The 27,515-nt window shown below is 41.6% G+C and overlaps 1 protein-coding gene across 2 annotated transcripts; it reads right to left on the bottom strand.

Annotated features, from left to right (window-relative positions):
* Positions 1–1,196: 1,196 nt before the first annotated feature.
* Positions 1,197–27,515, bottom strand: LOC131228619 (mediator of RNA polymerase II transcription subunit 11). 2 transcript variants are annotated; one of them, XR_009163024.1, is made up of 5 exons: positions 27,286–27,515; positions 26,639–26,755; positions 3,569–3,766; positions 1,583–1,672; positions 1,197–1,249 (listed from the first exon to the last, which is right to left on the bottom strand). XR_009163024.1 is itself a non-coding variant. In XM_058224400.1 (4 exons), the coding sequence occupies exons 1-3, from the start codon at positions 27,379–27,381 to the stop codon at positions 3,590–3,592; spliced, it is 390 nt and encodes a 129-aa protein (XP_058080383.1). In that variant the 5' UTR covers positions 27,382–27,515; the 3' UTR covers positions 1,481–1,672; positions 3,569–3,589. The 2 variants fall into 2 exon arrangements, 1 of the variants encoding a protein (XP_058080383.1); XM_058224400.1 differs by lacking the exon at positions 1,197–1,249 and having other exon boundaries at positions 1,481–1,672.

The following is a 27,515-nucleotide window of genomic DNA, read 5'->3' on the forward strand; positions in this document are numbered from 1 at the left end:
CTTTGTTTACTCTGCAACTCTCCAAGGTAGCTAAAAAGACATTTCATCCCTATTGACTTCCAAATCTTCTTGTTCGGAGAGGATTTCACTTACAGGCCTATTTACTTCCATTCCATTCTCACGCATTTACTCTCATCCAAACACATTTCAAATTCCATTTACCTCCATTTACTCCCATCCAAACACACCTGAAATGTCATTTACTCTGATCAAAACGGCCCTATAGTCCAATAATAGAGAAAAGCCCAGTATACTGGTTCATGAACACTTTCAATTGGGATGAAAGTGAGACTAATGAGACTAATGGTGCATCTGACTGATGAGGTAGATGTTGGACGTACATCACGGTGGGGCCCACACAGCTCACCTCATGGTAAGTTTCATGAGTTTGACCTCGTAGTACCATTTCCATATGTGTGTGTGTGTGTTGGACGTACATCACGGTGGGGCCCACACAGCTCACCTCATGGTAAGTTTCAAGATTTTGACCTCGTAGTACCATTTCCATATGTGTGTGTGTGTGTGTGTGTGTGGGCGGGGGGGGAGGTCCCATGCGGTCGAGCTCATGGGAACTTCCCATGAGGTTGAGCTGTGTGGGCCCCACCATGCATTTGATGGGCCCCCTTTAAATTATGGGATATCCTAAAAATCACCTGTATACCGAACTCAGGTGGGCCATACCATCTAAAATCATGTGAAAACATGCCTAAAACATATAAAAGCAGGGCCCACCTGAAATTTGATTCGTCTGAAACTTGGTCTGACCCCTCATCCAAGCGGGACACACATAATGGATGGGCTGGATTCTCGGTGGGCCCAACAAATGATTATGAATTTTTTAATGGAGGGTAACCCCTCTCAACTTTTGTATGTGGTGTGGCCCACACAATTCACGGATTAACTTGATTTTTAAGTCCTAAGGCCACCATGGAACGGTGCATCTGACTGATGGGGTAGATGTTCGACACGCATCATGGTGGGCCCACACAACATGACCTCATGGGAAGTTCCCATGAGTTCGACCGTATAGAACCTTTTCCCTATATATATATATATATATATATATATATATATATATATATATATATATATAGTTTCCTATTCATCCCCAACAGGGAACTTCCCTGTTAGGAACTTACTTTGTAAATGTGAGGTCCATGGTTGATCTATCCAAGCCATTGATCTGACGGAACCCATCATGGATGGACCATTCCCAAAATATCCTTTCAATTGGTCAGCTCCAACCTTCCTGTTGGCATACAAAGACACAGTTAAAAAGGAAATGCATGAACAGATTCAATGGAGGAAAGACCAAAGATTTTATGGGTAGGATCTTCCAATTTGGGAGATTTTGGAGAATGGTCCATCAGATCAATGGCTTGGATAGACCCACCATAGGCCCCACATCTACAAACTAAGTTCCAAATAAGTAAGTTCCTTGTTCAGAATGAATAGGAAACTTGGCATCAGAAATAATTAATTATTAATTAGAAAAATTGGGAAAATTAGTAAAATTTTCAGTACATTGAGAGTTTCCTAATGAATTCTTTTCTTTACAAGAAACATGGAGGTGTGAACTCACCACTGCAGCCTCGGGACTTCTGATGCGCGATAGGGACGTCCGATCACCACTGTTGACATACACGGCATGGTGCCCGAGATCAATGGCATCCTTTCCACAACAACAAAAACTTCAGTAAGGACTACATACCAAGTATCTATAGGGGTTTGGTACCAGTGGCACCAAAACCACCCTAAATTGCGGTGGTACCGTGCAAAAGTGGGGACCACATGATATATTCACAACATCCGACCCGTCCATCAGATGCGTCACCTCAATGTTACCACCAGAGCCCAAAAATCAACCCAAATGGAAACTCAGGTGGGCCACAGAACAGGGGACACCACCCTTGATTAGCGCTGGGGACCCACCATGTTATGGATAGATAATCCAATCCATCAAGACCTTTCATCTGCCATGTATGAAGGATCGAGGGTGGCAGTTCCCTCCCACATTGTTCCCTGTGATAAGGCCCGCCAGAGTTTTGGATCATACTGGCTTTAAGGCCTTTGGAGTAAACCTGAGGGGACGCATTTGATGGATGAGTTGGATATGATAAATACACCATGTGGGCCCAAGTTCTTCCTTCATCAGGGAGCCACTTCACACCATGTCTTAGACACTAAATAATTGTACTCATCTACACAGCAAAAAAGGAACATGAAAGAAAAATAGAATTAAAAAAACAAAACCATCAGCCATCCACAGATCCAATGGCTGGGATCATTTCCATGGATGTGACCTTTGTTCACCACCCACCTCCAGTAGGACCACAGGATGAACGATCACTAGAAAATATGGAATGATGGTCCAAATGCAGCCCCCCATGCAAGATTTTGAGAACGAGAGGGCTTTGTTTGTTGAAGTTGCGGCTAGCAGATTTGCTGGTGAGGAAGGAAGAGGAGAAGAAAAACAAAGTATTTCTATGAGAAACCTGGAACTGAATTGGCCCAGTTTGAGTTTTCTACACAACTCAAGGAGTTGGCGGCGCAGAGTTTTCTTCGAGTTTTTAAACCATGATAAAATAGAGAACTCAACGGGCAGACCTATCTTTTTCCACCAACACGTCAGTTGTACAGGACCCATGTAAAAAGGCAGTTCCCATCATGAAAATCACCTGGCACAAAAAGCAAGTTGATCTGCTCATCAACTGGACCACACCATTGGAATTGTTGGAAAACCAACGGTCTGACTCATCATATGGGTGTGGCCCATCAAATGAGTAGGATCAGCCCAATTCTTTAGGTGAGTGGTTTTCATGATGGGGCCAACTATCTGCATGTACAGATGTCCAACAAAGTCGAATTTGGTGGGGAAAGATAGGCCCACATGCCTGGTCACCCGTAGGTGATGGGCCCTCATATAAATAACTGTCACAAACCAAGCATGCTTCCTTCGATGGTAGTCAACAATCCGAGGATTCGAAAAGCACTTTTTTAAAATAAATGGTTTGGGCCAGGCTGAGCTTGGGCTTACAATTCTGCTCATATTCGAGCCTGGTCATCTCATCTAGGGTCATGGGTCAGGGTCAGGGTCAGGGTCAGGGTCAGGCATGGATGTTGGGCCAGTTCGGTAAACGGGTTTCGGTCAGGCTGTGCATACCCCAACACAAACCAAACCCATTGCCCCATGTACCTTCAGACAAGGGGCAATGCTTTCAGTAGCAAGACAACTCAGCACCCCGAAACTGAGTTTTTCTTCATTGATCTGGAGTGTCCAAATCCAAATCACGGGTCCCATTGTAGATGAAGCATAGCCCAAAAATTGCTCAGACAATCTTATCGTACTAATTGGTGGCCAAGCCCAACATATGGGCAGCTAAGATATTATTTTCCTTGATCTGAAGCGTCCAAACCCAGTTTCTTTATCTTTTCTTTTCTTTTTTTTGGGGGATGATTAGTAGGTGGATGGCTTTCAATGGCTTTCAAACTGGTAAACATGAAACATCACGTTTCTAACACAAAAGGTGAGAATTTAGGTGATATTCTTGTGCAACTATATACTTACAGGCTTCAGCAGCATGGCTACTCAAACTGCACTATTGTGTTGATCAACGGTCCGCTTCATCCCATCTAACTGCTCAATGACGTACTCCAATTTCTTGCAACAGATCTCGTTAGAGATTCTCGAGTTGTAATCACACTTCTCAAATGGACGGTACTCACACGCACTTTTGATTTCCTCCCTCAAGGTGACTTGGATGTCCTGCTTTCAGAAATGTTCCCATGAGTTTCATAAACTTCGTTGATTTACTGAGAATTGAAGAGAAAAATAAAATATTGCTAAGGCAGGCATCTTAGTGGAGTTGAAAAGGCAGTTAAATGAAGAAACTTCGTACACAGGCATACGTATGACGGTGCTTTAGACCATGTTTGCATGGACTCCAAACCGGCATTCATCAAGGCTGAGTTTTAGGACTGTGTGGATGACTGACAAATCAAATTGCAAAACATTCAGCTTAGTCAAGAGGAAATGATGAAAATGAATATTTGTGGTCCATTTTTTATGAAGGGTTCTGGAAATTTTATTCCAAAAATGAAAGGATACAAAGGGTTGACAAGCTGTCATCCACGGAAACCACAAGGCATCATAAAACCCCTTGAGACTTATGCAACATTACCTGGAGGCTCCTCCTGAATCTTAGCAGCAACGGCCCATTCTATTCTTTTGGCTTTGAGAGATACCATCCTAGCCGGGCATTGCTTGTCCTTGAAAAACCAAAATGTGATTGTTGCATTCAAGCCACACCACCCAAAGCACTGCCCGGACTGCTATCCATCGCTGATTTTTCAACTTGCTCCTCTGGCCTCCTTTGTACCATGTTTGCAAGAATGCCCCCGTTGATTGGGCATTACCCATTCCTCCTTTGTGGCACCAAGCTATGAAGAAGGAGACAGTAGCTCTGGAAAAGAATGATAAATGGGAGATGACATTACCAGTTGGAAGAATCCTATAGCTTGTCATTAGGTATATGTTCTCAAGAACAAGCCCGATGTAAGTAAAGCCCACCTTATAGCTAAAGGTTTTACACGAACCTTTGGTGATGATTTATTCTGAGACATTTGCTCATGTTGCTAGGATGAACTCGGTGCGAGTTATTATTTCTCATGTTGCCCTTGCATCAATTGTATGTTCAGAATGCTTCTTCTTTTTGTGGTTTGACCAAGGAGATCTATATGCTCTCTCTTCCTGGATTTGCTTGAAGGGAGGATAGCAAGGTATGTCGTCTAAATAAGGCAATATATGAGTTGAAGCAGGCTCCTCGCACCTGGTTTGAAACGTTTAGTAGTGCCTTAATTAATATTGATTCCACACGTATCCATTTCGATCATTCTCCATCTGTCAAGTGGAATGCGAAGGGTACTATTATTATGAGTGTGTATGTAGATGATATTTTGTTATAGGTGATGATGTTAATGGCATATCAGAGCTGAAATTATATCCGAGCGGGGTATTTTATATCAAAGATTTGAGTCTGTTAAAATAATATGTTTGAATTGAAGTCTCTCGATCCAAGAAGGGCATAATTCTGTCTCCACGGAAATATGCGCTTGATTTTTTGACTTCAATTGTGAATCTTCGTATCAAACCTACTAATTCTCCATTGGAAGTTAATAACAAGCTCGGGACAGATGATGGACAACTTTTTAATAATCCCTGCATATATTAGCACTTGGTTGGCAAATTGATATATGTGATGATTAGTCGACCAGATTTGTTTCATGCAATGAGTTTGATTACTCAATTCATGCATACTCCTCTTTGTAGTCATTTTAAAGCCGTCTGTTGCATCTTCTACTACATCAAATTGTCCCCGAGGCGTGGTATCCTCCTTGATCGTCATCATAATCTTTTTTTTCTTTAAAAAGCAACGAGAATATATTAAAAAATGAGCAGAAAAGAAAAAACAAGGGGGGCTGCTGAGATAGCAGAAGCAGAAAAAACGAACTGAAGCAAACTAGAAGCCTAAAAAGAGAAAATTAAAATCTTTAAGAGAAGGCATAACAGAAGCCCATTCGATAAGCAGCTGCTTTGCTCTCGAACCGACAGCTTGAACCGAAGCCTGCATATTGTTGAAGCATCTATCGTTACGCTCCTTCCAGACCGCCCACCAGATGGCCATGATTGCCATTTTCCAAACCTTAGATTTAATTGTGCCCAACTTGAACCCGTGCCAATAAGCAAGAAGAGAAGACGTTGAAGCTGGCACACAACCACTGACGCTGAATCTTGTGAAAAAGTCCAAACAGATCTGAGAAACTAAAGGACAGTACACAAGAAGATGATCGACCGATTCATCACAGGCCATGCAACAGAGGCATATGTTGGCGAGCTGCATTCCTCTCTTCATGAGATTGTCGACAATTAAAATTCGATTCCTAGAGGCCAACCAAGTGGAGCAGATATATTTAGGAGGGGCGGGGTAGTTCCAGATAAACGGGGAGACCGACGCAGTAGGGGAGAGGGGCCGGAGGAGGATAGGGTAGAGGGACTTCACTGAAAATTGGGAGGATTTATCCCTGGTCCAGATGATTTGATCCGGATCGGTGTAGGAAGGGGAGACCCTAGATAAATACTCCAGGAGATCAGCAAAGTGGGTAACCTCAAATTTCTGCGGCAACTGATGTCCCAGAGTATGCCATTTTCATAACGAGAGAAAAAACTGTTGATGGGCTTGTCCTTCCAAACTACTAGACGATAAATAGAGGGGAAGCGCTCTTTCAAACACCTATCCCCAATCCAATGGTCTTCCCAAAACCGAATAGCCGACCCACATCCCAAATGGAAGGAAATGTTTTCCATCACCAGATTTTGGATCGAAGGATTCCTTTCCAAATACGAGAAGCTCTATAAGCAGAAGAGTCCCTAGTCCACCAACCTCCCGGGGAGGTCCCATATTTCCCTTTTATGACAAGGTTCCACAAAGCTTCCGGTTCTGATCCTAGTCTCCAGGTCCACTTGCCCAAGAGGGCCTTATTCATCACCTTCAGGTTTTTAACACTTATGCCTCCCTCTTTAAAGTGAATACAAACCTCCTGCCAGTCGAGGAGATGGAATTTGTTCTGATTTTCCTTTCCGCTCCACAGAAAATCTCTCCTCAGGTTGTCGATCCGACGCCGGATAGCAGGGGGCAGATGAAAAGGGACATGAAATAGATGGGGATATTTGATAAAGCGGCTTTTATGAGTGTAAGCCTACCCCCTAAAGACAAATACCGACATTTCCATCTAGCCAGAGATTTTTGAAAATTTTCCACCACCCTGTCCCACATAGGGGGGGAGGGGGGAGGCGATGACCAGCGGCAAACCCACGAAAAAAGTTGGCAGAGAAACAGTGGAGCAGCCGATAATTTGAGCGAAGGAATTAAGATCTTGCTCAGCAATGTGGATCCCAAAGATTTTTGACTTAGCCATATTGATGCGCAGGCCCGAGACAGCCTCAAAACAGCGCAGAGTTGTGAGAAGATTAGCAATGGCTTCTGAATCGGCTTCGCAAGTGATCAATGTATCATCAGCAAATTGAATATGAGTGATCGGTGTAGGGACCCCTGGCATGGATATGCCTCTTAACAGACCAGCGCTCTGGCCCTTTAACAGCATCTGGGAAAGGGCTTCAGAAATCAAGAGGAAGAGCAGGGGCGAAAGAGGATCACCCTGGCGCAAGCCCCTCAAGCTGGTGAAGAAACCCTTAGGGACACCATTGAGGAGAATCGAGAAGTGGGGGGATTCGACGCAGGCCTTCATCCACATCCTCCATTTTTTACCAAAACCCATACGGGTAAGCATGTAATAAAGGAAATTCCAATCCACATGGTCAAAGGGGTATTCTAATGCAGATTGGGTAGTTTGTTCGACTGATTGTCACTCTACATCAGGCTACTATACTTTTTTTACAGCAATTTAGTCACTTGGAACACTAAGAAGTAGACAGTTCAACAATTTAGTCACCTGGAACACTGAGAAGTAGACAATTGTAGCTCATTGCGGCGAGTGTTATTTTTACTCCATTTGTTCTGTCTTTCGAGCAGCTGGCGGATATTTTAAAAAGGCTTTTACAGTGTTAGTTGGAAGATGTGTTCGTGGCAAGCTAGGCATGATTGATGTTTATGCCTCGACTTGAAGACTATAAGTGTATGTGCATGTGGGCCCATGATTGGGCCCACACATACATACACTTGGGCCTTACATGTTATGGGCCTTAGTCTTAGCCTTTTTTTTCTTTTTTCTCTTCATTTTATGCTTTCCTTATTTAGCCCCTAGTCTTTCTTTAGTTTTTCCTCCATAATAAAGGCATATATATAATTGTACCTTTCCTCATATTATTATAATAAGGGCATATATGTAATTGTACCTTCCCTCGTATTTTTATAAATAAGATAGGGCTAGACATCTCTCATATTATTATAAATAAGATAGGGCATATATGTAATTGTACCTTCTCTTATATTTTGTCTTCCTCTCTTTCTCAAATTCTCTCCTCCTCTGACAGAACACTTGCCAGCAAACCTCTAAAGAGAAAGAACGGTACGAGAATAGATGATCCGCTGTCTCCTAGCTCCTAAGGCAAAAAGGATATCCTTCATAATGATCATCTTCATTTTCCTTAGGTTATCGATGGTTGCTGCTTTATATTTCCACATGTGGAAAAGAGGAGGGTCTTAGTTGGATTGATGAGGGTGGGGGCACAGAGACTGATAGAAATACTTGACCAAGGAGTTGCCCGACCTTTCTAAGCCCCACACCCATCCGTTTTAGGTTGCATCGTCCACTTCAACTTGATACAGCCAACTCATTAGTCTAAACAAACTTCTATCTTCTCACTCATGTCTCTTCGGAATCGAGGGGACCATACTACCCCTCTTTTTCTCGACATAAAATGAGAAACATGGCCTTCCTCATCTAATGCTAAGGCGATATGGAAGGAAATCTTGTCTTCAAAGGTGCATCACCATACCAAGTACCGTGCCAAATTTTAATTGGGGTTCCATCTCCAAGAGAAAAGCGAAGTCCTTTTTTTAAGTTGTGAATACCTTTAAGCACCTCTTTCCACGTGCCAAACGCCTTATAACTCACCATCAGCCTAGGAACCACCTTTCCTTTGCCACACCACCATATTAATATTTCACTGTTGGCTGGATTTATCCACAGCCCCGATACACCTTTGAAGCATCTTCAACTATTTTGGAGATTAGCCACTTGACTTTTGTCCACTTCACAAAATAAATTTGTGCCATCTACAAACTAAAGATGAGTAACTTGAAGATTTAGTGCCTTGACCAATATTTTTTAACTTAAAAAAGGGGCTAAATGCCTAAAATATAGGCATCTAGGTGCCCTTACCTTGATTTTTATCTTAGAAGGTTGGCAAAATGCCTTAAATATAGGCATTAGAATGCCCTCACCTAGATTTTAAACATGGAGAAAGTGGGCAAAATGCCTCAAGGATTGACATTTTGGTAACCTTACACATGTTTTTCACTGGAAAAGTGGTCGAAATGCCTCAAGGATAGGCATTTAGGTGCCCTTACCCTACCTTTTTAACTTCAAAAGTGGGAAAATTGTTTAGAGGATAAGCATTTTGGTGCACTTAGCTAGATTTTAACTTGGAAAGTGCATTAATGCCTCGAGGATGGGCATTTACATGTCCTTATCCAAACCTTTAATTCAAAGAGTACACAAAAATGCTATAAGGATAACTATTTAAGTACTCTTCCTAAATTTTGAACCTAAAAGTTGACGAAAATGCCTCAAAGAATAGCATTTAGCGTTAGTGTCGTGTGCCTTGCAAAGCAAATATGTTAATTTTAACCATTTATTTAATGATCTTGACCATAGATCATGATGATCACGAGTCCTATACTGACATGTTGTACATGCTATAAATAACACACACACACACACACACACACACACACACACACACACACAGAGCCTAAAGGGGATGGATTCCTTCGGTTGTCCATGGGAACTTGAATTTGGACACGACGACCGCTAGTTAAAGACTTAAGGGACAGTTGTGGTCAATGAATCTTAGTACCATATTGTTCCATGATCACGTAGATGTTGTACGACAAACTAAACCTATAGTTGTTATTCACTCTTATGCGATCATCCTGTTTGAAGGAACTAATGACGAATCGGGATGGAAAGTCTCCGACATCGGGTTCTACAATGAGTCGGTGTGCCTATGCCATACCTTACAGAGGAGTGTAAGAGTACTATGGGAATAAACTCCCCGATATTAGACCTATTGGACACATAGGAGAATCAATTCAAGTTTCTATATCAGAAAACCCATAATGTATGAACTATGATCTACTTGTATATATACTAGCTTTGACTAATCCTTAGACCCGAGGACATGTGGAGAATTTAAGTTCCTGATGTGATATGTTTTGGCACACCTCACGAAGTCAATTGTGGTGGCTCATATATATGTGTTGTTAGGTTCATGCATTGAGATACGATTAAGGCCTGTATAATCTAATAAGGGATCAATTATTTCTCCATATGATTTAAATGGTTTTACAAGTGTTTTTAATCGTTGATATTTTATTTTAACCGTTAAAGTGTTTCCATCGCACTTGATGGTAATTCTGACAGTTGAGATCTTGTGCTCCATCACTTGATTTGTATGGGAATTGAATTGAAGATTGATCACCATGTTCAGTAGATGGATGAAGTTAATTTGGATACATGAATAGATAGGATTATAAACTTTATATGCATTAGGGCATACCAAAGTTTGTAGGGTAGTAAAACATCATACAAGCCTCTCCCTAAAACCCTAGCTCATAAAAAAATATCATATCCCAAAAGAAGAAAACACATAAAATAAGAAACCTTGAACGTCCAAGCTCCTAGAGTGTCACCTCATAAAGAGAAATAGCGAGAGCAAAGAAATAAGAGGAGATGACCATCTCTCCTCCTTTCCCTGCGTTCACACTTCCACAAGTGTAGCTCACCGTGCATGCGTTACTTTATCCATTGCCCTAGCCCTACTATACAGACAGTGTTAGTTTTCATCCTCTCCTCATTTGGGATAGATCTGGAAAAGAACCTTCTACTTTGAAGGTATGGCCCACTTCAAAGGTTTAGCCCAGTCGACATCAAGGTGGGCTCCCCTAATGTTGAATATGATGGACGGTCCACATCCAAGGTAAGTGGCATGAAGGGGCATGCTTGTTTGAGATGGAATAGTTGCAATTTATCAAAATGATAGAAGCTATTCCTTTTTAAAAAAAACTCTTATTTGATTGCTTTACTAAGCGTACTTATTTCCAATAAGAGCTTTCCTGAGTTAAGCTTATTGTAAAACAAGTGTTATGCTAGAACCAAAAGTCTCAATACTTTAGCTATTATTGAATAAGATGAGAGATGTCAAATCTCTCTCTCTCTCTCTCTCTCTCTCTCTCTCTCTCTCTCTCTCTCTCATAAAGATCTATAGACTTTGTCACAACACTCAAGAGAACTTGATCACAACAATCATTCGTACAATATTCTCTCTATTTGAGCTATTACAGAAGCTTAAACACTCAGAAAGATCAAAGAAAGAACAAGAGAACTCTCCAAGCTTGCCACCGAATGAGGCTTGGTGTTCCTTTTATACAAGGTAGATGGACTCAAAGTCTAGTTAAGTCCGGGCGGATGTGAATTACATTGAAATCCGGAAGTTTTGTAGAAGTTAATTGTTCTGAAAAGTTTCTGCTACAGGGAAGATTTGTGACTGCTACAGTGCTGACGTTTCGATTTGCTGCAGGAAAAGTGGATTCTTTTACTGCTACAGTGATCGCTACAGTGATGTCGTATTGATCTACTACAGAAAACCTGCCGAAAGACTTTGCATGATTTCTGAATCTGAATCAAGGCAGACTTTAGTGCTTGTTTAAGTCCGGAAGAGTCTGGAAGGTGAACATCATGCTGATCTAAGGCTTGTGTGTCCTTGCTAAGTTCGAGCATGTGCCGAACTGGGTGGAGTTGTTCGAGCCTTGAAATTGAGCAGGGATAGATTGACGGAGCTATTTTGCAACTTAGCAGCTGGCTAATTTAAGCCAAAGGGCAATACTGATTAGGGAAAAATGTTAAATGTCGGTTTAGATTTATCGCAATCAGGGATTTTATTGAGATCATCACCAGAGAAGCTCTGTTCAGAACATTCCTTTGATGAAGTTTCCATTTTCCCAGCTTGATTATCCTCTAAATTGAGAGGATTTGATATGATAATAGGTTTTAATCATTGATCCACCATGTGGGACTACTTGATAGCCTTCATTTTTAATGTCATCAAGAAGCTGAGCTTTAAGCCTCTTATAAAGAGTATCTTCAAAGATGCTATTTAGCAGAGGCTTAAGTGTAGAAGATGATGCCTCTGAAATTTTAGAAGCTTTAAATTCATATTTATCCCACCACTTAAGATGTATTTTTCAGCCAAATTTTGGCGGGAAGGCCAATTCTTTATAATAATCCCATCTTAATATCTAAGAAATTCCATGAAGACAAAAGGGGAGAAATTGATTTTTCATATTCCTTGAATAATAGATCAATTGATTCAGGCAATATGCATCTTGCGGCCCCAAACAAGAACCACCACTGTTGGTAAGACCAGAGAGCAATTTTATTAGGATACTGGGGTGAGAATCTGATGAACCATGAATGTTATAGTGACTGTTTGGAGTTAATGTTTAAGTCGGCTTCTGAAATATCAAATGATTTTTTAGAGGTGGTGTCCTCTTGATTATAAATGGGATATGATATACCAGATGGCCTCAACAGAGATTCTCTAGCTGATTTGTATGAGGATTCAGAAGGTCTTGCGTTGAGGGCCTTGAGATGGATGCGGAACTTTGTTTTAAATCTTTGAACATTATTTCGATTTATCCATCTTCATGACTTATTATTAAGTCAACTTCCTCATTCTGCCTCCTAGGTACTAGCTGAGCATCTTTAGTGTGCCAGTGGCTGCAGAGGTTAAGATTTTCCCATTTGATTGGCTTTCAGGTTTGGGCCCTATTAGCCATATTGGTTAGGAATAGTGTTGCTGTTCCTTCTAACTGTTGAGAATATGCAATATTTGGCTCAATAGTATTCATCAGTTTGTAGTATATCCTGTATACTACAGTAATATTTTCACTATTGGGTTTCATATTGAATCCTTTAGTCTGGATGCCGAAACTTAAGGCATCATCTAAATTCTCATCTGAGAGAGAAACTGTATAATTGGGTAGACAGTTGAAGACGGCTGGCCCTTGACTCAGGCTAGCCTCTAACTATTCCTGCTAATGAGTCTTGGAATAGTGTATGACATTGTCACGCACATATGAGAAGGTCGAAGTATTTAACCCTAGACGAGTTAAGGGTTTGACGGCTACTTGAACCAGTCCTATATAAACATAATTATACTTGCGATGAAATTTCAATGATATGTTGTCTCAACAAGGCAATACTATTTTCATTATGTACTATTGAAAGAGTTCTTTCAACAGTCTTGATTATGTAATCAGACTGTTGTTTGACAGATCCTTTTTTGTAGATTTCTTTAGTGGCAACGGCACGGATGGTCCAATCTTGGACACTTTTATCCAAATCTTCATAATTTATTTCTCCAATATTTTTTAGAGTCATTTGGTTTGGAGAGTCCAAAAACGAAGAAGTCCTACCAGAAGCAGACGCAGCAGAAAAAGAATTTCGAGAAGAAAAAGATCTTTGAATTCTATCCATATTTCTTTTGAATTTTAGAAAAATAGTGGCCTAGCAGCACACATACGACCTCAAATGCCTTCCTTGTCTAAATGGACTCACTTGCAACTATTAGGGCCTCGCTGTCTATTTATTAAAATTAAAATAGTATGGAAGGAATACAAAAGATATTTTTTTCCTGGAAGAAGAGCAGCTGGATTGAATTAAAACACTAACATAAGATTAAAACAGTACAAGCAAGATAAAACTACGAGTTCAAAGCGAACCAACATAACTACTTTTACTTTCAAAGTCTCTTGGATCCAATACCAGTAATCAAGATAGACTTTGTCACAACACTCAAATCTTACAATGTTCTCTCTATTTGAGCCATTACAGACAAAAGCTTAAACACTCATAAAGATGAAAGAAAGAACAAGAGAACTCTCCAGTGCCGAATACGTCGACACATCCGTCAAACTCTTACTCTCTATCGCATAATCAAAAACCTCAAATGCCTCCAATGTTTGTCAATCCCTTTTGAAAAGATTAGAACATCATCGATATAAACAATTGAAAAGGATTTGTAAGGATTGAATATATCATTCATTATATTCTGGAATTCAGATGGAACATTTTTTAATCCGAAGGACATGACATTTCATTCATAATGGCCGAATGGAACAGAAAAGGCGGTTTTATACCTATCTTCTTCTTTGACCTAAATCTACCAAAAGCAGACTTTAAGCCAAATTTTGAGAAGATCTTTGCCTCATAATGACGATTTACAAGGTCTTGTTTACTTAGTAAAGGATACCGAATGGATTCAAGCACCTTATTGAGAGACTTGTAATTAATTACAAGTCGAGGCGCTCCTCTCTCAATTACCGCAGCATTTTCTACATAGATAGCCACACAACTCCAAGGGGATTTTGATCTTCAAATGAGTTGTTTATTAAGGAGATCTTTTATCTCCAAGTCACATAATTCTAATAGCCTGGAATCCATTTGTATGAGCCTAGCTTTTGTCAGAATATATTTTTCATCAAAGCCTGGAATATAAGGCAGACTGACTTGGTGTTTCTTCCTGTTCCAAAATGAAGATGGCAAGTCAAAGCAACAATCAAACTCTAATTTTTTTGGGAAGAGGGCTAGTTGAGATTTGAATTTTCTTTGTTTGAGAGCCTCAAAAATCTTTAGAGAGCAAAGTTCTCCTTTGAGATTTTGGACGTATTGCTCTTTAAGAGAAATTTGATTGGATATTGAGCATGGTTGTCCTTGTTTAGGAGACTCATGGAACTCAAACAAGATTCTTTCGTTTTCAATAGCTGTCTCTAATCCTTTAGAGTTTACTGAAAATGGTTGAATCATCAGTAAGAACGATGTGCCAAGAATAAGTTCTTCTTGAAGGTTTTTTGCCTACAAGGAGCATTGCTTCGATGCACTTTCCTTTCTTACAAACATTGACATTGGGAATTTTATAGCTTATCTTTAAGCTATTCCCATTAGCCATACTCATTCGGTAACGAGTCTTTTTCGAGAAATTGTGAAGGGATTATTCCTTCCCTAATGTAGTTAGCATCAACACCACTATCTATGAGACTATGTTACCTAGCACACGAAATCTTGGATTTTAAGATTTATCTTCGTTTGCCACTTTTGAATTGTGTATTTAGGAAGAGAATTTATAAATTCTCCTTCTTCTTCTAGGGGTTGTATTTAGAAAGAGAATTTATAAATTCCCCTTCTTCCTCTAGGGATTGATTCCATGCCTGCATACCTTCAAAGTAGAAGGTTCTCTCCCAGATCTATCCTAAATGAAGAGAGGAGGAAAGCCAAAACATCATCTCTAGAGCAAGGCTAGGGCAATGGACAAAGTGACAAATACACAATGGGCCACATTTGTGGACCTGTGAATGTAGGGAAGGAGAGAAGCGAGGATTTCTCCTCCCCCTCTTTCTTTACTCTCGCTATGTTTCTATATGAGGTGACGCTTTAGGAGGCTTGGACATCCAAAGCTCTCTATTTTTTGTGTTTTCTCCCTTAGGATATGATCTTTTTTTTTTATAAGGAATTAGGGTTTCGGGGAGAGACACTAGCATAGTGTTTCACCACCCTACAAACTTTGATATACCCCAACACATTTAAAGTCCGTAATCTTGTACATTCATGTATCCAAATTGACTTCATCCCTCTACTGAACATAGCTATCCATCTTAAATGCAATTCCCATAAAATCAAGTAATGGATCACAAATCTCAACCGTCGGAATTATCATCTAGTGTGATGAAAACATTTTAACAAAAGATTAATGGTTGAAAACACTCGTAAAACCATTTAAATCATATGGAGAAACAGTAAATAATTATTGGATCATATAGGTCTTAACCGTGTCTCAATGCATGAACCCAACAACACACACATATGAGCCGCCACAATTAACTTCGTGAGATATGCCAAAGCACATCACATTAGGAACTTAAATTCCCCTTATGTCCTCAGGTTTAAGGATTAGTCAAAGCTAGTATACAAACAAGTTGATCATAGTTCAAGCATTATGGGTTTTCTGATCTAGAGACTTAAATTGATCATCCAATGTAAGTGTCCAACAAGTCCAATACCAAGGAACTTATTCCTATAACACACTTTTGTAAGGTATGGCATAGGCACACCAACTTGTCGTAGAACCCAATGGCGGAGACTTTCCATCCCGATTCGTTATCGTTTCCTTTAAACAAGATGACTGCATAAGGGTGAATAACAACCACATGTTTGTCCTACAATTTCTATATGATCATGAAATAACAAGATACAAAGATTCATGGACCACAATTTTCCCTTGACCAGCGGTCGTTGTGTCCAAATTAAAGTTCCTAAGGACAATCGAAGGAATCTATCTCCTTTACCTCTGTGTGTACACCCGCGACTAGTTATGGCATTAGCGACATGTCAACACAGAACCTATGATCATCATAATCTACAATCAAGATCATCAAATCAACAGTTAAAATTAACATATTAGCTTTGCAGGACACACATTAGCTAACACTAAATGCTTATCTTTGAGGCATTTAAATCAACATTTAAGTTCAAATTTTTGGAAGAGTACTTAAATAGTTATCCTCATGGCATTTTTGTGTACTCTTCAAGTTAAAGGTTTGTATCAAGACATGTAAATGCCCATCCTCGAGGCATTTACGCTATGGTATTCAACAACGATGATCAGTGTAGGACTCAAATGGTATTCAGCAACAGTGATCAAAAGGTAAGTTTAGATAATAATAAAAAAGTTCTGATCTTGGATTGCTACATAAACTTAATAATATCTAACGATGATCCTCGGGGATTAATCTATTAATTTGGACCTTTGAAAACTTTTATTTTTCAATACATTTCCAAAACTACAACATTTAGGTGCTCTTACATAAATTTTAACTTGAAAAGTGAGTAAAATTCCTTAAGGATTGACATTTTGGTGCCCTTACCCTCAATTTTAACTTGGAAAGTAAGCAAAATGCTTCAACGATACTCATTTAGGTGCCCTTAAAATTAGACTTTTAACTTGGAAAAGTGGGAAAACAATATTAGGATTGGCATTTTGATGCCCATACCCAGATTTTTAACTTGGAGAGGGGGCAAAATGCCTACAAGTAGTATATATGATAAGGGCATGCATTGTTTGTATAAAACAATATAGAAGTGTATGCCTCTTTTTGATTCATGCATATCCCTCTACATATCTACACCTTTACTACACCTCTTTATGTTAGTCAAGTGTACATCTCATGCACAATGGACCTTGATAAGCATGCATCGAGGTATTTTTACCACACCTTGCCTCGAGGTATTACCCTCAAGCACCTTTTTAGACTTTGGTACTAGCTATATGGGATAGGATTTACTATTCCTATTTGACCAATCAATCCTATAGTCACCATATCCCTTCTCGCGATCATAGTCTCATTTCCTTTCGGTCTTTCTCTTGTTCTCTTTTCAAGCACGTAATCGGTGTTCTGCTTTTTAGTGGAGCAGCCTCTAGTCTTCAGCAAACATTTCCAAACCATCTATAATATTTCTTACTAAAGTTGTTACTATCTTGGTTCTACTAATTTGTAAGACTCTAGACTCCACACGCTTTGTCAAAATCTCCAATTTGGCATCAGGGTCATTCTCATATTAGCTTGGCAAAAGTTTGACAACTTTTTGCATAACCGACATCAAACAACCTCGTTTATCTGGGCAACGGGCTAGGTACTGCAGATGCAAATCCTACCAACATGTGCAATTGCTATTGAGTAGAATTAAGCACATCAACATAAACATGAATCAAAGTGTAAATTAGATAGGGGGGGAAAAAAGGCGAGTGCATCTGTTGCTAAATGACCAAAACCATTCAAGAATAGTAAAAAATTCAGGAGACCCACTATATGTATGCCTTTGTGTCATCAATATTTTATTTTTTTTTGAAATATGAAGAGATTTCATTAAGAAAAAAGAGGGAAGAAAAGGGAGGCTGCTGAGAAAGCACAGCAGCCGTCCTATTACACGCCCAAAAAGAAGAAATCAGGACCTGACAGATCCTTTACATTCAAAGCCCATTCAATGATAAGACGCTTAGCCAAAGACGCTACAGTCCCGGCCGAATTGGAGAGATTTCTAAAGCATCTATTGTTTCTTTCCCCCCAAACAGACCACCACACTGCAAGAATGACCATGCGCCAGATAGTGGTTTTCGTTTTACCAAAATACATCCCATGCCAGGCTAAAAGAAACTGATCTGCCGTTCCCGGGAAGCACCAGCCTACGTTAAAGCTATTCATAAACTCAACCCAGATTGAATGGACGAACTGACAGTGAAGCAGGAGATGATCAACGGTCTCTTCCGATTGCATACAGCAAAGACATATATTGGGGAGGATCATACCTTTCTTCTGGAGATTGTCTATGGTGAGTATTTTCTTTTTCCCTACCAGCCATCCAAACACAAGAATTTTCGAGGGGGTATCATATTTCCAAATAAACGAATGATTGAAATGCGGCTCAGACTGATGCTTGCGTAGTTGATTATATAGAGAGCGGACTGAAAATAAGGACGACTTCTCTGGTTTCCAATAAATTTCATCCTCTGAAGAAAGAGAGGGAGACGCAGAGTAAAGATATTCCAATAGGCGTGTATACTTCAAAACCTCCCAGTCTTGGAGACTTCTTCTGCAGTTAACGGTCCAAACGAACTCCCCCCCCCCCCCCCGAAACGTAGAAAAAATCAGCAACAAACCCCTTCTTTGACGACGCGATCCGGTAGGAGAGGGGGAACCTGAGTTTTAATTGTTGGTCTCCTAACCAGACATCGTCCCAAAAGCGGATTTTTTCACCTTTGCCGAGAATGAAACCAATATTTGGGGGGACTTCCTTTTTCACTCTCATAATCTCGTGCCAAATGTGAGTAACTTTGTGAGACGGAAGCTCTTTCACCCACCAACAATCAGAGCAGCAGCCATATTTACCCCTTATAATAGAGCACCAAAGACTGCCTACTTCAGTCCCGAGCCTCCAAATCCACTTACCAAGGAGAGCTTTGTTCATATCTTTTAGGTCTTTAACGCCAGCTCCACCATGAGACAACTGGGAATAGACCTCCTGCCAGTTTAGAAGATGAAATTTCTTGCCCATTTCCTTGCCTCGCCAGAGGAAATCACGTCTCAGTTTGTCGATCGACATTCTAACCGTAGCCGGGCATTTCAGAAGAGAAATATAATGAATTGGCATGTTTGAGAGGGCAACTTTAATTAACGTGAGACGACCACCAAGAGACAAATATCGGCTCTTCCATCTCGAAAGCGCTGACTGGAATCTGCAAATGACTTTGTCCCACGAAGAGATAGGAGGTTTTCCGATGCATAGCGGTAAGCCTACAAATGAAGACGGGAACGAATCTGCAGAGCAGCCAATATTATGTGCAAGAATGTTCACCTCCTCGCGTTCCATGTTTATCCCATAGATCTTCGACTGTCATATTCACCTTGAGGTTGGAAATGGCTTGAAAGCAGCGGATGGTAGTACCCAAGTTAACCACCTTCTCATTCGACGCTTCAGAGAAAATAAGGGAATCATCCGCAAATTGAATGTGCATGATTGGGCACAGCAAACCATTGATTTCGATCCCAAGAAGAAGGCCTTCCTCTTGACCTTTCGAGAGCATTCTAGAGAAAGCCTCTCCTGCCAGAAGAAATAAAAATAGGAAGAGAGGATCGCCCTGCCTAAGGCCTCTATTACTAGAGAAGAAGCCTTTGGGAGAGCCATTTAATAAAATGGAGAAATGAGCTAATCCTGTGCATTCTTTCATCCAGTCTCTCCATTTGACCCCAAACCCCATACGCTATAACAAATATTGGAAAAAGACCCAGTCTACATGATCGTAGGCTTTTTCAATATCAAGCTTACAAGCAATATACTTCCAATCCAATTTAGCACCAGAATCCAGAATTTCGTTTGCACTTAAGGTTGCATCAACTATCTGCCTTCCTACTATGAATGCACACTGGTTTTTAGAAATTAGCTTCCCTATAACCTTTGCCAAACGAGTAACCAAAACCTTAGCCAAAATCTTATAAGGGCCCCCCACCAAACTAATGGGCCTAAAATCCTTGGGAGAAGCTGCACCTGCCATCTTCGGAATCAACGCGATAAAAGTAGCCCCTAGGGAGGTGGAGATCTTGCCATTAGAATGGAATTCTTTGAAGAAGTCGATGACGTAAGCTTTGATCACCTCCCAGAAATGGGCGAAGAATGCAATCAGAAAGCCATCTAGACCTGGGGCCTTTTCAGAACCGAGAGCGTCTATGGCCCGCTTTATCTCCTCTTCCGTAAAAGGGGCTTCGAGGGAAGACGCTTCTTCTTCCGAGATAGTATTGAATTGGGTTCCACTAAGCTCTGGTCTGCGCCACTGTTTTCCATTAAGGAGCGATCTAAAATACGATGTCATTATGTTCGAGATGTCGTCTTTATCCTCAATTCGAACCCCTTCTACCAAAATGTTGTTTATTCTATTGTTAGACGCATGCCAGTTTGCCACCGTATGAAAGAAACGAGTGTTTCTGTCGCCTTCCTTCAGCCAAGTCAGACACGCCTTTTGTTTCCAAGAAATTTCCTTTTGGATGATTCTGTTTTCGATTTCCTGAATCAGGTGCACCCGAGTGGCCTGCAAATCTGGAGAGGACCTGCCTAATTCCATCTACGCGTCTAAGGCTGAGAGGTCTGATAGGAGATTAGAATAGTCGAGATCTCTGTTTTGCATGTCGCTCTTGTGCCACTCTTTTAGCTCTTTCTTCAACATCTTCAACTTGACAGATAATTTGTAGTCAGCAAAGCCTTGAACCTTAAAACCTTTCCACCAATCTGCAATCTAAGTGGCAAATCCCTTGATATAAAGCCATGAAATATCAAAACGAAAAGGCTTTGACCCCCAGTTCTGCTCCGTTACTTCCAGGGATATAGGACAGTGATCGGAAGTGGTTCTGGGGAGCACATTCTGAGAAGTTACGGGGAACTGATCTACCCACTCAGACAAGAGAAGGAACCTATCCAACCTGCACATAGTAGGGGAGGCTCTCCCATTGGACCAAGTGAATCTAGCGCCTAGCAGGGGAAGGTCCACAAGTTCCTCTTCTTCGATCCAATCAGAGAACTGCTTCATGGCTGGCGTCGACGCTCTGCCTTGAGATTTTTTGGAGTTGTTCCTGACAACATTAAAATCCCCGACTATGCAGCACGCACCTGCAAATTTCTGCTTGGCGGTGGATAGCTCTTCCCAAAAAGCTTTTCTGTCCCCGTGCTGACTTGGCCCATAAACAGAAGAAAAAAGACAAGCGAAGTCAGACATAATATGCTAAAGAAAAGCCGAAACAGAGAAATTACCAGACCAGCTGTTAAGGACCTGCCAAATAGAGTTCTTCCATGCAATGAGAATTCCACCTACACTACCCGTAGAGTCTTTAGCCACCCAACTCACATCTGGGGCCCGCCAAAGAGAACTCATCAGTCTGTCATTAAAGTTGGAGCACTTGGTCTCCTGAAAGCAAATAACATCTAGTTTGTATTTGATGCAGGAATCGTTGATGATGCTTCGTTTCTGTTTGGACCCCACCCCTCGACCATGCCAAGAGATCAGCTTCATTTGGAGACGGAACTTCCCCGAGTACCCTGGTAGGAACTCCTTTTCGAAGGAGTGGCTGAAAGTCCCTGCCCTATTAATAAATTCTGCAATTCCCTGTTGCTGCGTAGTGCGGTTACTCTGCTCTTTCCTATTGGGAGTTGGCTTTAATCTTCTCGCCTTGGGAGATTTCTGCTCTGCAAGGGGTCTTCCACTAGCTTCGACACATTGGAATAACGCTATGAAGTCGTCTGGGCAATCCCCGAAGGATAGCCCTAGAGCTCTACCCACGTCCCGTAGCGTCTTTTATCCATTTCTTGTGAGGAATCTTCTCTATATCATCTTCACATCTGACCTTTTTCAGAGGCTGAGAGGTGCCTTCAATACAAGTAGGCATCCCTCCCCCTCTGGACTGAAGAGGTGCTGCCCCGATCACCTCTAGATCTGGATGCTCCTGGAACAAGTCAAGGAGGCCGTGATCGAACCAGCGATTTGGTGAGGACAGGGGGGAAGAGGGAACGAAATCCTGCGATGGCTGATTTTCGGAATAGAAAGACCCTTGGTCTATTTCGACACCTAGGATCATCTTACTTGGAATGGAGTGGGTTTGAGGGAAGACTTGGTCCAGCTGTTGTGGTTCTTCAAAGTGGATCGACTGACCGTAAGAAGCAGGATGAAGAATGAGCGCATCGGTAGGAGTAGGCGTTGTCGGAACTAACTCCTTTGATCCACGAACCATCAGACCCGATTCATAATTTGAAATACCCGTTGGACCCGCCTAACCGGAATCCAAACACGCAGTAGTAACAAATTCAGGTCCAGTATCCAATAGACACACACAGGCCTCCCGGGATTCACGAAACTTCGTCGGCGCGTCTGTTGAAATCAGATGACCACGTGTCATCATCCTGCGTATGCTCTCCCCCAGTGGACGGTTAAGCTCAGCTACGTCAACAGACGGGGACGCCGCTCGAGACGGAAAAGTCGTGCCACCTGTCGTGCAAGAGGCACCTCTGGCATTATGGACGGGCGATAGGGCTCCACACATCTGACAAGGGGAAGGAGGACAGACCAAAGCATTTAAAGCTAATTGCAGAGACGGTACCGAAACTTTAGGTGCTCCACGGGAGCATTGAAATGGAGGGCCTTCGTGCTCCACACTAGGACGGAGATCCGAGACGGGAGGAAGTTCCCTGGCACGCCATATGTCTCCCCATCTTGGAGATTGGGAAGATTTCTCCTCCTGCTGGATCGGGAGGGGGATCTCCTTGTCTTCGACAATAGCCGTAATCAGAGGGGGGGTGAATTCACCTTTCTTCCTTCTGATTCTCATCCTAGCAACTCCCATTTCCTCCCCGAACTTTGTTTTCTGATCCAACTCTATCAACTACCCTAACTCTTTCGCCACCAAAACGAAGAACTCGTCGTACCAGAGTTCTAACGGAATCCCCTAGATTAGAATCCACACCTCCTCGAAACCGAAAATGGAGAATTCATCCTAGCTGAGAATTGATCGAACAGGCCCATCGTTGTGGAGAGCCCCTGCCATTCTAAGAATGTCCGGATTCAGACCCGGCATGAGCTTTACCCAGAGTTCATTATACCCTATGGGTTTGATGGATAACTGAGCTATCCGGATTCGGCATACGCTATTCACCCATTCCTAGACCTGGGGTAGAGAAGCGCCTTCTCTTGTTATGATCACTACCGAGTCCTAGAGGTCCTTCTTTGATTGAGCTATGCGCTCAGCACTGATCTTAATCTTATATGCTTCCTTAGGCTCGATTAAAGGCTTCTTCCTTTCGTCGTTGTTGTCAGAATGTGTGATCATGCGTTATTCCTTTTACTACCGGGAGCTTCACCAAAGCATCCCAGTAAGGCGCCGCTGATTGCAAGGGGTAGTGTGTGTCCTGAGAAGGTTGACGTTCCAGTCTAGCCGATCTGTCTCCTTTTGCAACATTCCTTTCCGGCCCAAATCTAGCGCGTTGCACTAGCATTTTGTTACCTCCAAAGCTCTGTCCGTGTAGCATCGATACTGCTCTGGATAATTCCTCCTCCGAGCTCATCCTAATGAGAGCAAAGCCCCTATATTCTCCACTTCTTTTGTCTCTGGGCATAATCACATCCATGACTGCACCTGCACGCCCAAAAACTCGTTCGAGATTCAAAGAAAACCAGCCATGGGGATAGCCTTTGACGAAAAGAGTCGGAAGAGAGTCGTAATAAGAGCTTCGTTTCCCTCTAACCTGTTTCTTTCTTCCTACCTGTATCCATTCATCCGATTTTTCCCCCTGCTGACTCTCCGTTCCGTTTCGTACAAATCCGATCGAAACCCCGGGGATCGCCGTATTTTGTTTTCCTTTGTCCTTCTCTTCATGCCCGTAATCACGATCGTCCATCACTTCCCAAACTGATTTCCAGTCTCTCATCGTCATCGTCGGTAGTCTCTCAACGTCGTCGTCGGTAGTCTCATTGTTACAACCATTTGTGTCATCAATATCGAAGAAGTTTTACTGAAATCTACATGCAAAAGAACAATAGGGCAAACCGCTTACTCTAACATAAGATAATTTTACATCCATACCATAAGATAAAAAGGGAGCCGACCTCTAGAAAAGACCACACTATTAAAATCTACAGAATAATTGAATACATTCTTAAGGGGGTATAACATCATACAAACCCCCATTTTGGGAGCACCTTGCCCGTAAACACAAAAAAGAACAGTGGCCTCAAGGCCTTAGAGACAGCACGAGGCATGTCTCAATTGCCCCATCAACTGATGCCCCATATTGCACTCGACCTGAGCATTAATCTTAATAGTGTCAACCAAGGCCAATTCATTGACTTCCCCACTCTCCTCTCTCCGAATATGGTTGAATGAACCTTGGATCCTGGTTCTCGAGTCAAGAACCTCCTCCACTATATCCACAATTCTCCATGGATATGAGCTACCATTAGCCCCGAAGAAAGTCTCCTTCCACTAACACGGGACGAAGATTTTTCTCAACAATAAGCTTGACCATCTGCAGCCTCACTACAGCATCTGAAAAAGAAGAATCTTGGAAGGCAATAGGGGCGGAATCTTAAAATAGTGTGTCCATAGCTGTTTCTAATTAAGCAGCTTGCCCCAGCGAGACATGGGTTTCCAACAAACAGCTGTCCAAGTTAGCTTTATACATTCCCAGAGGTGGGGCCTTCCATCTCACCACACACCAAAATCTCTTTACAATTCTGCTGCATCACTAAAGAAGGGATAACCTTGAATTTGCAACCAGAGCTGGCCCACTCTCTAACAGCAGCCATTATCTCCTTCAAAATGGTAGGAGCCCAAGAAGATTTGCCCATGGGAACCCCAATATTTGTTTCAATCCAGATAAACTGCAGGGCTACATATGCGGTCATATTCCACACGATACAACCCAGCAAGCCCCACATGTTAGTAGACCAGCAAGCAAGGAGGTCGCAACTCGCAAACAGACTCAAGGACACTAACAAAAATACCAAACATCGAAAAATTTCAGCCCAAATCTGTCCAGCAATTTTCTTTCTTTCTTTTTTTTTTCTTTTTTTTTTTTGAAAGATAATTTGTCCAGCAAAATTACATTGCAGCAACAGATTACTAGCCACCTTAAGGTTGTGTTTAGATGTACTACTAAATTAAGTTGCAGCAATTAGTTCAATTGCATGGAAATGACCAAATTGCAATTACATTCCATAGTATTTGTAGGCTATGCTCCAAACCGCAGTTATGGTCTTTCAAATTGAACTTTAAAGAAATGTAACTGTTAATGACTGTGTATCTGGGCCGTAGATGAATGAAATAAGAGGCCATACAGTAACACGGCCCACCTAGTATTGTGTTTTGTCCATGTGTCCCTTAGTCTATTAGGTATCCTTAAGATACACATGTCATATTGTAAGTTAGGAGGGGTGGGATATTTGCTATTTTGACTTAATATATAAAAGAAGAGCGGAGGGACGTGGAGCCCTAATTCACTCTCTCTCTCTTCTCTCTTCGTTGAACTGAATCTTTGCAACCTAATTTTGTTGTGTGCCCAAATGCTACATAAAAGTGCGATCATTCTTGTCTTCTACAATCTTCCTTTTTTTCTTTTCAAATGAATATTACCACCTTCCACCATCTTTTTCTCAGTTTAAAGCCCAAAAAGAAAATCAATTGCCACACACGTAAGAAACAGTCTTTGCAATAATGACTTTGAGTTGCAAAACCCCATCCACACTGGCCAGTATTGCCCATCAATCCAAACTATCCAAGAAGTACATAGGCATTGTTTGGAGGGAGGAAAGATCAGGGCTCACAGGGGTAGGATGGCCTTGTTTATTTGATCTCCCTAATTGATTCAGACCATTGGCCATTTTTCTTTTCGTGACCTATTTGATGGCCACCAATTGGATGGTAGGATCAACCGATGAGTCTCGTTTTTTGGGGTAATGATGCAATCGTCCCACATCCCACACGTGGACGCTCCGCACGTGTGCACAAGAAATTGAGCTTTTTTATCCCATCATCACTTCCCATTTCTTTCAAATATCTTATATTAGGAAATCTGCTTTCTTTCATATCATTATTTTAAGCAGAAAATAATTTTAGATATTTTCTTATCTAAGTATCTTCTTATTCTAGGCATTTTCTAGAATGTTTTTCTTATCTAAGTATCCTCTTATTTTAGGTACTTTCTTAATTTCATAATTTCTTAGATTCCATATATTTTATTATAAATTGTAAGGTTGATTATAAATAGGACCTATGGCCTATGGAATAAGACAAGCTGATTAATAATCTCATATTTTTTATTTTTTTTTAAAAGATAATCTCTTATTTTCTCTACGGTGGTTGTTGAAGGGAAGGATAGTGATCTCTAGTTCTAAACTAGAGGACTGTTGAGCTTGCTCACAGTCTTGCATTTGTGATCTCTAGCATTCGGCTCGGTCTTTTCCCACAATATCTTTCTTTTCTTATTAATTTATTTACTTTTCCTTTTGGATTTGCATCAGGTCAGCTCCACCATAATGGAGCTCACAATTTGAACAGTTAGATTCACCTACATTGTGTGACACTTCTAAGTATCGACAATTCACAATCACATCCATTGCTTTAGGCATCTCTTCTAAGTATGATTTTGTTCATCTTTGGATATTCCACTCATAAGTCTCTAAAGAGCGCTTTGAATACAAACTTCCACACCAAATATTGTCTGCAGGAGGAGGACAGCAAGAGAGAGAGATTACCTTGATTGATTGCATGAACTCGCGGCAATGGTTGTTGAGGACTTCCATCCGGGGGCCAGTTGAATTTGCCAGCTCATCCATTACAGCGCCGGCGAGCTCCAGCACATGCACTATCCTCTGCACAGTCAAGAAGATAAACTCCCAGCTCATCTCGCAGAGAAGAAAAAGAAACAACGCAAACAAGCATGCGTGCAAACCCAGTCCATTCATCAGGTGGGCCATACGGTGTATATCAGAACCCAGAATTCATGACTTCCGGATAGACGGCATGCTTGCAGATGAAGGAAAAGAGATAAACAGCGGTTAAGATCATGATTGAGGAGCAGTCCACGGTCGAATGGCATACATGGCCCACCTGATGACCAGGTGGGCCACACTACCTACATCGGTTCCCGGAATTCATGAATTCCAGGTAGCCTGCTTGATTGCAGAAGGAAAAAAAAAAAACTGCGGTTCGCATAATGATTGACGGGCAGTCCACAGTCGACGGGCATGCATGGCCCACCTGATGACCGGGACGCGCCTGATTATTTGACCGCGGAATGCGCTTGATGGACCCTGCCTGATGAACGGCATGAATCCCTCGAGCGCCGGAAGTAGCGAAGAAATGGAGAGAGAGAGAGAGAGAGAGAGAGAGAGAATTTGACCTTTTCGACATGGTGAAGACGCTGGAGGGAAGTATTGTGGGTCTGCGAGTCCATGGGATTGATTGTGTTCATGCGCGCACCGAATTGATTCGCCATTTCTCTGATGACTACTTCCTCCAGAAATGGAGAAAATCCCTCTATTCAACGCGCGGAGAGAGAGAGAGAGAGAGAGAGAGAGACGCCGGTGGAGAGACTATAATAAATGATTGCTGTTTGAGCACTGTAAGGGG

Source organism: Magnolia sinica, chromosome 16 (genome assembly GCF_029962835.1).
Source record: "Magnolia sinica isolate HGM2019 chromosome 16, MsV1, whole genome shotgun sequence".
Taxonomy (NCBI): Eukaryota; Viridiplantae; Streptophyta; class Magnoliopsida; order Magnoliales; family Magnoliaceae; genus Magnolia; species Magnolia sinica.